The sequence below is a fragment of the Mizuhopecten yessoensis genome, unplaced genomic scaffold (assembly GCF_002113885.1).
Source record: "Mizuhopecten yessoensis strain PY_sf001 unplaced genomic scaffold, ASM211388v2 scaffold923, whole genome shotgun sequence".
NCBI classification, from domain to species: Eukaryota; Metazoa; Mollusca; class Bivalvia; order Pectinida; family Pectinidae; genus Mizuhopecten; species Mizuhopecten yessoensis.
The window spans coordinates 45,145-59,150 of record NW_018403789.1 but is presented as its reverse complement, the minus strand read 5'-3'; the positions used below and the strand labels follow the sequence as shown (position 1 = coordinate 59,150).

The 14,006-nt window shown below is 35.8% G+C and overlaps 1 protein-coding gene across 3 annotated transcripts in view; it reads left to right on the top strand.

The window, feature by feature from the left end:
- LOC110455306 (inter-alpha-trypsin inhibitor heavy chain H3-like) overlaps positions 1-14,006 on the top strand; it is a 45,550-nt gene that overhangs the window by 3,916 nt on the left and 27,628 nt on the right. For 2 of the 3 annotated variants that reach the window (XM_021505387.1, XM_021505368.1), the window contains exon 2: positions 2,825-2,988. In XM_021505387.1, coding sequence (XP_021361062.1) covers positions 2,908-2,988 — 81 coding nt within the window. In that variant the 5' untranslated portion in view covers positions 2,825-2,907. Of the gene's footprint in view, positions 1-1,425; positions 2,069-2,824; positions 2,989-14,006 lie in introns of those variants that run through there. The other variant, XM_021505378.1, reaches the window with a different exon arrangement.

Below are 14,006 nucleotides of genomic sequence, written 5' to 3'. Positions count from 1 at the left end.
AAGTCCCATTATACCCATGGTATTGAATAGTGTGACATCTGTTTTTCTTACTGAATAACATGAAATGTTCGTTGTGTATAATCATTTGTGGGCTTTCTTGGAGGCTATAGAACCACGAAAATAGATAGAACAATTTTGATTTATATACTTGACTCCTCTTTGTTTATATGGCGGTATCCACGAAAGTTTGTACCACGAAACGATGTTAATGGCCTCAAGCCACGAATGAAAAATATCTACGAATATTTCATGTTATACAGTATATGACACGCTGACATGCTATTTTTCAGCCTCAATGTTAAGAAGTGAATTCGCTCGACAGTTAATTTGTACTCTAAACCCTCGTTGTCCTGGTGTTGCTGTGGGGACCGGGTTTATACCATATTACATACTAAATTGATATGTACCGTTTCTTGTGGGATTGTTGTTGATTGCAATCTGATGTAAACGGGATAATGTTTCAAGTTTTTGTGTTGAAAATCTCTGTGCTGGTTTTTTTACTGGCCGTAAATTAAAAGAACATATGATGTTTATTGGCTGATATATAGGAGAGTGAATTATTCATAACTTAGTAATGGTTTAGCTGAAATGATAGGGAACCTGTGGCAGGTTTTATCACAGCTATTATCTCACTATCCCGACAATCTTTCCAACACCGCCTTGATTGTGTTTACATAATACACAATACAATTAAAAAAGATACATCTAGAAAAACCGAATATGTAAAACGTTTCAATCTGTTTTTTTTGCATATTATCGAACCACTGAAATGGACATTCTTGATTTGTAATAACAGACTGTGTTCATAGTTGCGAATATAGTATAGACATGGATTTCACAGAGAATAAAATGTACCGGACATTAATAGATCCGAGCTTAACCGGATGTTTGTTAGGGTGCCAACTAAAGCATTATCTGGGTCTTTCATACGCTTATCATACTTGTTTAATTAATCGGAGTGTTATCATTTGATAAGTTATTATTCAAAGATACATAATGCATATAACCGCAAAGATTATCCAAAGTACGAAACCAGTTGACGTTCTAGATGTTTTATCATAATGAACTCTTTAGATCAAATACCTGTTGGCATAGGAGTACGGACTTCGCTTTGCTAATCCTTCCTTACTTTAACGTATACACGATAATCAAAGCCTTGTATTTGTTTTACGCCAGACTGGATTTTCAAGAGGTATTCTGTCCCTGTTGAGATGGGACTAGTTGGTATAAGTGATTCCAGATTTCATTCGGACGTTCTACTGGCACTAAAATCGTAACAAAAACAAATAGAGGATAATGACGGGATCATTTCGTTACTCAAATTAGTTGTTGTCTCTATAGCATTGTGTTCCAGGATTGGCTACCTAAGCCGCACACCTAGTGACGCAGGCACCTCTAAATAGCCCAGACAAAACGCCGGTGGATTCACGGCAGATCGGCTCTGCTGTCAAGGCCGAGTGTACATGTGTTTTCTTCATCATCAACGTTGTTTCGTAATATCTTTAATCTTTGTTTAATATGACTGATCCATCAACATTCCTGGGTTTTCTATAAGAAGACTCTATAATGCACTCCTAACTTACATTATAACTGTCGTGGTGAATTGCTCTCTGCCTTTGATGCGTGAGATACCTTTTTATTCATAATACCCTATGTAATATATAAAACCCTGTCCGTACTTCTCCACAGCAGTACTGCTATATCCTAGAGTACCCTGACCATTCTACTACAGTCACATGCCAATAGGCACTTTGGTACGGCCCACGTCTATGTCACCTGATATTCTGAATGCAACGGGTTCGTGTACATTCTCATGTTTCATGATCGGCCTGTCTCGTATAGTTAAATTGTACAGGGTTTTGATCATGTAAATCTTCCCTGTTTGTATATAGACTACAGGTAGAAGGCCGACACCTGTTGGTCGGTGTACTATATACTATATACCATCTGATCACAGTCAAGGTGGATCTTCTTATTCACGGATTTAATGCAAAGTGGTTAACGATATCTTTACAAACACCTCAGCATCTGTTGACAAATATTGGATTATATGCTTGTGTTAACAGAGGTAAGTAATTAGTTTTTGAAGTAATAAAACAAACACAAAATACAATGCACGATAAAATCGTAATTGATTCAAAATTTTCGAAATCTCATAACACCATATTTATATTTTATGATTGTTTATATCTTTATGTCTTAATAATTATTCATCTACATTTAAGTACTTAAGCGAACAAAAAGACAAGTTTTGTACTGAAGTGAAATACATGCATCGTATAAGACAAAATCCAAGCTGTCTTTACAGAAACGTTACTCAGTATCATAAAGTGTCTGGCAAAATCGAACATAGCATGTTCATCGTACCATTGATTACTCAATGTAACCATTAGTTTCTATATCTATGTAATCAATAACATTTAGGAGATGATGCCTATTTATAAGCTTCATATATGTGATAAGAAACCTATATTGTTTCATCTAATGGATGTTTTATTTATTTGGTTATTTTTTCAGATTTTTTTTTCTCACTGATTACACGTTTATCGCAATGTGGATGAAACATGTCGAAACTGAATTTGTAACAATTTAATGCATATGTTAGCCGTTACAAATATACTTGTTAACTGACAATTACATCGTTTAATGCCCAACAAAACCACACATACCGCAAACAGGGATGCAGTGCACCATGTACAGCATAGCGGTTACAGGACAGAAAGTTGTGGCAGGAATGACAGGTAAACCGCAGTGTTATTGTAACTGATAGTGTTATGGTTCGTGACCTTGGTGATAGAATGTTCACGTTTGTTGTCAATTTCAGATCAGTGCCATCGTTTGGGCTGAGTGGACGTAAAATGACTGCTCAGTTTGATTACATGCTTTGAGGTGCCCACAATACTGACCATGTGTCGTCAGATAGTTGTTCTGACCATCTTGGTGTTAGCAGGCGTTCGTTTCGGACATGGTCAAGAAACAACGTTGAAGGTAAGTGGAATAATAATTTAAGTGCTTTGTTTTGAAAGTAAAATGTTATAGTTTTAGATACAATATATATATATATACATTTTCAACATTTTAAGTAAATTACATGAAAATAGTTTATGTTATATTTTTAACAGCCCATCAACACTGTCAATGCCTAATTAGACATTATACTGTACATTGAAATACAGATTTTTCGCATTAAATCTTATACAAGTTCCCATTATTGATCTTGAGAGTTGTTTTTGTGTTAAATAAGTATCAATTGTTTTGTCATATTCTTTCTTTGGAATCGTTTTGAGGGAGAAATCGTCAAGGCTATGTGTGTTTGTTCTTGCTTTCACAACGATATGCAGGAGTGATGATGTGATTATAATCTCAAATACAAGTCAGCTAAGAATGTCTGTAAGATGTGTAACTATTCTATTAGAAAATGGTGTTAATATGACGGCTAATAGTTTGCTCCTGAATATGAAGAAGTAACACATGTGTTGACACATTGTTCTCGTAACAAGGACCTTAAGGGTTATTTGTTATATAAAAAACTACATATTACATGTTTTACAGTAGTCTGGTGGTAGGACGCCGGACTCGTGACTGACGGATTACGTGTTCGAGTCACGGCACGGCACTGTGTTGTATCCTTGAGCAAGATACTTTACTCCGCTTGTTCCAGTCTACTCAGCTGTAAATGAGTACATGGTTGGGCAGTGCTAGAATTGTTGAATGCTGTCTGTGAGCGCCGAAATGGCAGCACTGGCTGTATGCTCCCCAGGGTGTTGAGAAGGATATTGGCTGGATGCAAATGCCCTATAACCACGGATAATAATTTGTGAACCGCTTTGAGACGACCTACGAATTAGGTTGTGATAAAGCGGTATATAATAACCCCGAATTATTATTATTATTATTATTATTAGTTTTATTGAAGATATCATACGTAAGCAAACAGCTTCTCATTTTTCATTCAAGTATAGGGAAAATGTTTACATATTCCATGTTGCATAGAACCTGTCATTACTTAGAAGAAGAATTAATTTCCCAGCATCGACAAAGCGCTGTGGAAGATTTATACAATGTACTGTTTATAGTGTAGGTGTGCAGTGATGATGTAAAATGCAATTTAATATTGTCAGTCTGGTCACACTTGACGAGTAGTGGGGGGAGGAGACACTGCTGTTTTTCTCTCTCAGATGTATGTGTTAACTGACCTCAATGTCAGCCTGTCAAACATATCGCTGTCTGTAGGTGTCCGATGTATTGTGTGTGCTGGGTGTTAGTTTTCATTATACAGAAAACATTGTTAAGTTAAAATGTCAGTGTCCTGTTACTTTCTAAATAATGTGTTTAGATTTATAAGATGCAGTGCATATCAAATTTGTTTGTTACATCACTAAAGTGGAATGAAATGTCGAATGTTAAGAAGATAAAAGTATGTTTAATTAATAATGATGATCAATCATTATATTTTAGTATCAAATCCATCTTTTTCACGGTTATGATAACATTTTTATGAAGTACATTTCAGGAATTTTAACAGATAGTCAACAGTATTTTATTCAAACAAGTGCCTATTGTTGTTCTCCCTATGACACATGTATCTTTGCTGTTACTATACTTTTTATAATATCGTTAATGAGGACGGAAGCTTTCCTAACGCCCATGCATCATATTTCTCTGTTATATACATACTGTCAATATCGTAATCGTCAAAATCCATGCTATAAAATTGTCGTCTAATTTCGTAGGAAACCGTTTTGATGAAATGAAGAACAACGATATTATAATCGAGCTGGTTTATCTAGACAGGGAATGTCATGTCATTACCAACAGGGAGTTACAAGATACGAGACTTTGCATTAAAAAGAATAGCTGATTTGCTAGGGTAAACGTTAGATCTAAAATAAACTATTATAATATCATCTTAGCCGTGTAACGCAAACGATTAAAGATGTCTAAAATTTAGATATCTTCATGGCAAGGAAGATGTCAACATCATCTTGGTATGTAAGCATCAACTTCAGGACCCATGCACAGTTCACAGAGTAAAGAGAAATATGTAAAAGATGCAGAAACCATTTGCTGTATGAAATATCTCATTGTAGTACAAGTGCCACTGTGCATCGGGCATTACTTGTATCTCGCCCCAAGTTACAAAATGTATACAGCATAGGTATATTCTTATCGTTCTGAATAAGTACTTCATGATACATGCAACCTTACTCCGACAATATGTACTTAAGGGTACATGCTACACCTTACTCCAGCTATATGTGCTTTAGAATACATGCTATATGTACCTCACTCCGACAATATGAAATTAATGATACATGCTACCTTACTCCAACAATATGTACTTAATGATACCTTCCCCAAACAATATGTACTTAATGCTATCTTACTTCGACAATATGCACTTAATGCTATCTTACTCCAATAATACGTACTTATCGCTATGTTACTCCGAAAATATGTACTTAATGCTATCTTACTCCGACAATATGTACTTAATGAAACGTGTTACCTTCCCCCAATAATATGTACTTAATGCTATCTTACTCCGACAATATGTACTTAATGCTATCTTACTCCGACAATATGTACTTAATGCTATCTTACTCCGATAATACGTACTTATCGCTATCTTACTCCGAAAATATGTACTTAATGCTATCTTACTCCGACAATATGTACTTAATGAAACGTATTACCTTCCCCGAATAATATGTACTTAATGCTATCTTACTCCGACAATATGTGCTTAATGCTATCTTACTCCGATAATATGTACTTAATTCTATCTTACTCCGACAATATGTACTTAAGGATACGTGTAACCTTCCTCCAACAATATGTACTTAATGCTATCTTACTCCGACAATATGTACTTAATGCTATCTTACTTCGACAATATGTGCTTAATGTTATCCATTCCGACAATATGTACTTAAGGATACGTGTAACCTTCCTCCAACAATATGTACTTAATGCTAACTTACTCCGACAATATGTACCTAATGCTAACTTACTCCGACTAATGTACTTAATACTATCTTACTCCGACAATAGGCACTTAATGCTATCTTACTCCGACAATATGTACTTAATGCTAACTTACTTCGAAAATATGTACTTAATGCTATCTTACTCCGAAAATAAGTACTTAATGCTATCTTACTCCGAAAATATGTATTTAAGGATACGTGTTACCTTACTCCGACAATATGTACTTCAGAATACACGCTTATTTACTCCTACCATACGTACTTAGTGATACATGCTACCTTACCCCAACAATACGTGCTTAATGATACCTGCTACCTTACTCCAACAATACGTACTTAGTGATACATGCTACCTTACTCCAACAATACGTGCTTAATGATACATGCTACCTTACCCCAACAATACGTACTTAGTAATACATGCTACCTTACTCCAACAATACGTGCTTTGGGATACATGTACATGCTACCTTACTCCAACAATTCGTACTTAGTGAAACATGCTACCTTACTCCAACAATACATGCTTAGTGATAAATGTATCTTACTCCAATAATACGTAATTGGGGATACATGCTACCTTACTCCAACAGTACGTACTTCGTGATACATGCTACCTTACTCCAACAATACGTACTTAGTGATACATACTACCTTACTCCAACAATACGTAATTGGGGATACATGCTACCTTACTCCAACAATACGTACTTCGTGATACATGATACCTTACTCCAACAATACGTACTTAGTGATACATGCTACCTTACTCCAACAATACATGCTACCTTACTCCAACAATACATGCTTAGTGATACATGCTACCTTACTCCAACAATACGTGCTTGGGGATACATGTACATGCTACCTTACTCCAACAATTCGTACTTAGTGATACATGCTACCTTACTCCAACAATACATGCTTAGTTTTACATGCTACCTTATTCCAACAATACGTACTTAGTAATACATGCTACCTTACTCAAACAATACATGCTTAGTGATACATGCTACGTTACTCCAACAATACATGCTTAGTGATTCATACTACCTTACTCCAACAATACGTACTTTGTGATACATGCTACCTTACTCCAACAATACGTACTTCGTGATACATGATACCTTACTCCAACAATACGCACTTAGTGATACATGCTACCTTACTCCAACAATACTTACTTAGTGATACATGCTACCTTACTCAAACAATACGTGCTTAGTGATTCATGCTACCTTACTCCAACAATACGTACTTAGTGATGCATGCTACCTTACTCCAACAATACGTACTTAGTAATATATGCTACCTTACTCCAACAATACGTACTTAGGGATACATGCTACCTTACTCCAACAATACGTACTTCGTGATACATGATACCTTACTCCAACAATACGTACTTAGTGATACATGCTACCTTACTCCGACAATACGTACTTAGTGATACATGCTACCTTACTCCGACAATACGTACTTAGTGATACATGCTACCTTACTCCGACAATACGTACTTAGTGATACATGCTACCTTACTCCGACAATACGTACTTAGTGATACATGCTACCTTATTGCAACAATACGTACTTAGTGATACATGCTACCTTACTCCGACAATACGTACTTAGTGATACATGCTACCTTACTCCGACAATACGTACTTAGTGATACATGCTACCTTACTCCGACAATACGTACTTAGTGATACATGCTACCTTACTCAAACAATACGTACTTAGTGATACATGCTACCTTATTGCAACAATACGTACTTAGTGATACATGCTACCTTACTCCGACAATACGTACTTAGTGATACATGCTACCTTATTCCAACAATACGTGCTTGGGGATACATGTACATGCTACCTTACTCCAACAATACGTGCTTGGGAATACATGTAGATTCCACATGCAGGAAATTGTTTTATTTAAATAAATGGAAATGTGATTATTATTAGACAATCTTAATGTAACACATTTAAAGGGAGATAACTCTTTAACTTATGGCAGGTATAATATACACTGTAGCATGTGTCCTTAAGTACCTTTGATATTTTATCGCAAACCACTTGCTATTTCTTGTGTCATTGGATGCCTGTTTACTGCTACAGTTGCATTACAAATGCGTACAGATAAACATTAACGCTGTGAGGTATACACATTGGACAATAGTCATACTGTGCCACAAACACCTGAGCAGAAGTAAATTTCGTAAAGGTACAAAAAAACCCAGATACCTGGCCGTCTCTCACCGATATGAAAACAGATTATGACAATATAGGCATCTTGTCTGTGATGCTGTTTCTTGTTACGCATACATTTGTTTCTATAAATATTAATTTCCTAAGAAATACAATGCATTTAGCAAGATTGGATCTCCCATATGGAATTATATTATTTTCCTGTTCTGTAACTTCCTTAAAAAACAACAAAAAGTTTACCGATCTTTATTTAAAATTAAAACATTTGTCAGATGATATCAATGACGAACATAACAGTTTGGATTTTTTTCCCTTTATTATTATGCGTTCGTTATCCCTCTTTATCACTCTCATATTCATTCCTGATAGTTGATATCAAAAGAAAAAAAGAACCATTAAAACGTCGCAGGTATGAATTCTTGGTATTTCATAGAATCATAAAAGAGCCGGATAAATATATGTAAGCTCTGGCTAGACATTAAATGAACAAGTCTGCTTTACTCAAAGAACCCGTGGTTTCGATAATATGGAAAACTTATTATAGTTATAGAATTTGTTTTGTTTTCCATTGATTTGGAATATTTTGCATGACGGATATATTCGGTACCATCATATATTGACATTAATTACAAAAAACAAAATTGACGTTATAGTCACCTCACTTCTGAATTCTGTGTCACTCAACTTCAGTATGACCCTGTGGTCACCTCACTACCAAATTCTATGACATTTACCTACAGTATGACACTAATGGTTACCTAACTAACAAACTCTATGTGATTTACCTACAGTATGACACTAATGGTTACCTTACTACCAAACTTGATGTGATTTACCTACAGTATGAAACTAATGGTCACCTTACTACCAAACTCTATTCCATTTACCTTCTGTGTTACACTAATGGTTACCTTACTACCAAACACTGTGTCATTTACCTTCTGTAAGACACTAATGGTCACTTGACTACCAATAATGGTTACCTTACTACCAAACTTGATGTGATTTACCTACAGTATGAAACTAATGGTTACCTAACTAACAAACTCTATGTGATTTACCTTCTGTATGACACTAATGATCACCTTACTACCAAACTCTATGTGATTCACCTTCTGTGTTATACTAACGGTCACTTGACTACCAAACTCTATGTGATTCACCTTCTGTGTTATACTAACGGTCACTTGACTACCAAACTCTATGTCATTTACCTACATTATGACACTAATGGTTACCTTACTACCTAACTCTATGTGATTTACCTTCTGTATGACACTAATAATCACTTGACTACCAAACTCTATGTGATTCACCTTCTGTGTTATACTAACGGTCACTTGACTACCAAACTCTATGTCATTTACCTACATGGAAAACTTATTATAGTTATAGAATTTGTTTTGTTTTCCATTGATTTGGAATATTTTGCATGACGGATATATTCGGTACCATCATATATTGACATTAATTACAAAAAACAAAATTGACGTTATAGTCACCTCACTTCTGAATTCTGTGTCACTCAACTTCAGTATGACCCTGTGGTCACCTCACTACCAAATTCTATGACATTTACCTACAGTATGACACTAATTGTTACCTTACTACCAAACTTTCTGTGATTTACCTACAGCATGACACTAATGGTTACCTTACTACCAAACTCTATGTGATTCACCTTCTGTGTTATACTAACGGTCACTTGACTACCAATCTCTGTGTCATTTACCTTCTGTATGACACTAATAATCACTTGACTACCAAACTCTATGTCATTTACCTACAGTATGACAATAATGGTTACCTTACTACCAATCTCTATGTGATTTACCTTCTGTGTTACGCTAATGGTTACCTTACTACCAATCTCTATGTGATTTACCTTCTGTATGACACGAACGGTCACTTTATTACCAAACTCTGTGTCATTTACCTACAGTATGACCCTAATGGTTACCTAACTAACAACCTCTATGTGATTTACCTACAGTATGACACTAATTGTTACCTTACTACCAAACTTTACGTGATTTACCTACAGTATGACCCTAATGGTTACCTTACTAACAAACTCTATGTGATTTACCTTCTGTATGACACTAATGGTTACATTACTACCAAACTTTATGTGATTTCCCTACAGTATGACACTAATGGTTACCTTACTACCAAACTCTATGTCATTTACCTACAGTATGACAATAATGGTTACCTTACTACCAAACTCTGTGTCATTTACCTACCGTATGACACTAACGGTCACTTGACTACGAAACTTTATGTGATTTACCTACAGTATGACACTAACGGTCACTTGACTACCAAACTCTGTGTCATTTACCTACAGTATGACACTAATGGTCACCTTACTACCAAACTCTATTTCATTTACCTACAGTATGACAATAACGGTCACTTGACTAACAAACTCTATTTCCTTTACCTTCTGTGTTACACTAACGGTCACCTCAATGCCAAACTCTATGTCATTTACCTACAGTATGACACTAATGGTTACCTTACTAACAAACTCTATTTGATTTACCTACAGTTTGACAATAATGGTCACCTTACTACCAAACTCAATGTGATTTACCTTCTGTATGACACTAACGGTCACTTGACTACCAAACTCTATGTGATTTACCTTCTGTGTTACACTAATGGTTACCTTCCTACCAAACTCTATGTGATTTACCTTCTGTATGACACTAATGATCACCTTACTACCAAACTCTATTGCATTTACCTTCTGTATGACACTAATAATCTCTTGACTACCAAACTCTATGTCATTAACCTTCTGTATGATACTAACGGTCACATTACTACCAAACTCTATGTGATTCACCTTCTGTGTTATACTAACGGTCACTTGACTACCAAACTATGTGTCATTTACATTCTGTATGACACTAACGGTCACCTTACTACAAAACTCTATGTGATTTATCTTTTGTACGACACTAATGGTCCCCTTACTACCAAACTCTATGTCATTTACCTTCTGTATGACACTAATGGTTACCTTACTACCAAACTTTATGTGATTTTCCTACAGTATGACACTAATGGTCATCTTACTACCAAACTCTATGTCATTTCCCTACAGTATGACACTAATGGTCATCTTACTACCAAACTCTATTGCATTTACCTTCTGTATTACACTAATGGTTACCTCACTACCGAACTCTGTCATTTACCTACAGTATGACACTAACGGTCACCTTACTACCAAACTCTGTGTCATTTTACTTCTGTTTTACACTAATGTGTACCTTACTACCAAACTCTGTGTCATTTACCTACAGTATGACACTAATGGTTACCTCACTTCCAAACTCTGTGTGATTTTCCTTCTGTACGGCACGAATGGTCACTTGACTATCAAACTCTGTGTCATTTTACTTCTGTTTTACACTAATGTGTACCTTACTACCAAACTCTGTGTCATTTACCTACAGTATGACGCTAATGGTCACCTTACTTCCAAACTCTATTTCATTTACCTACAGTACTCTATGTGATTTACCTTCTGTATGACACTAATGATCACCTTACTACCAAACTCTATTGCATTTACCTTCTGTATTACACTAATGGTTACCTTACTACCAAACTCTATTTCATTTACCTACAGTATGACACAAATGGTTACCTCACTACCACACTCTATGTGATTTACCTTCTGTGTTACACTAATGGTTACCTTCCTACCAACCTCTATGTGATTTACCTACAGTATGACACTAACGGCCACTTGACTACCAAACTTTGTGTCATTTACCTACAGTATGACTCTAATGGTCACCTTACTACCAAACTATATGTGATTTACCTTCAGTATGACACTAATGGTTACCTCACTACCAAACTCGTTGTGATTTACCTTCTGTACGACACGAATGGTCACTTGACTACCAAACTTTATGTGATTTACCGACAGTATGACACTAATGGTCACCTTAATACCAAACTCTATTTCATTTACCTTCTGTGTTACACTAACGGTCACCTTACTACCAAACTCTATATGATTTACCTACAGTATGACACTAATGGTTACCTTACTAACAAACTCTATTTGATTTACCTACAGTTTGACAATAATGGTCACCTTACTACCAAACTCTATGTGATTCACCTTCTGTGTTATACTAACGGTCACTTGACTACCAAACTCTGGGTCATTTACCTTCTGTATTACACTAATGGTTACCTTACTACCAAACTCTATGTCATTTCCCTACAGTATGACACTAATGGTCATCTTACTACCAAACTCTATGTCATTTACCTTCTGTATGACACTAATAATCACTTGACTACCAAACTCTGTGTCATTTACCTACAGTATGACGCTAATGGTCACCTTACTTCCAAACTCTATTTCATTTACCTACAGTATGACACAAATGGTTACTCTGTGTCATTTACCTTCTGTATGACTCTAATGGTCACCTTACTACCAAACTCTGTGTCATTTTCCTTCTGTATGACACTAATAATCACTTGACTACCAAACTCTATGTGATTTACCTTCAGTATGACACTAATGGTTACCTCACTTCCAAACTCTGTGTGATTTTCCTTCTGTACGGCACGAATGGTCACTTGACTATCAAACTTTATGTGATTTACCTTCTGTGTTATACTAACGGTCACTTGACTACCAAACTCTATGTGATTTACCTTCAGTATGACACTAATGGTTACCTCACTACCAAACTCTTTGTGATTTACCTTCTGTACGACACGAATGGTCACTTGACTACCAAACTCTATGTGATTTACCTATAGTATGATAATAATGGTCACCTTACTACCAAACTCTGTGTCATTTACCTACAGTATGACTCTAATGGTCACCTTACTACCAAACTTTATGTGATTTTCCTACAGTATGACACTAATGGTCATCTTACTACCAAACTCTATTGCATTTACCTTCTGTATGACACTAATGATCACCTTACTACCAAACTCTATGTGATTTACCTTCAGTATGACACTAATGGTTACCTCACTACCAAACTCTTTGTGATTTACCTTCTGTACGACACTAATGGTCACTTGACTACCAAATTTTATGTGATTTACCTACAGTATGACACTAACGGTCACTTGACTACCAAACTCTGTGTCATTTACCTTCTGTATTACACTAATGGTTACCTTACTACCAAACTCTATTTCATTTACCTACAGTATGACACAAATGGTTACCTCACTACCAAACTCTATTTCAATTACCTACAGTATGACACTAATGGTCACCTTTACTACCAAACTCTATTTCATTTACCTACAGTATGGCACAAATAATTACCTCACTACCAAACTTTGTGTGATTTACCTTCTGTACGGCACGAATGGTCACTTGACTACCAAACTCTGTGTCATTTACCTTCTGTATTACAATAATGGTTACCTTACTACCAAACTCTATTTCATGTACCTTCTGTATGACACTAATGGTCACTTGACTACAAAACTCTGTGTCATTTACCTACAGTATGACACTCACGGTCACCTTACTACCAAACTCTACGGATTTACCTTCAGTATGACACTAATGGTCACCTTACTATCAAACTCTATTTCATTTACCTACAGTATGGCATAAATGGTTACCTCACTACCAAACTCTGTGTGATTTTCCTTCTGTACGGCACGAATGGTCACTTGACTACCAAACTTTATGTGATTACCTTCTGTGTTACACTAACGGTCACCTTACTACAAAACTCTGTGTCATTTACCTACAGTATGACACTCACGGTCACCTTACTACCAAACTCT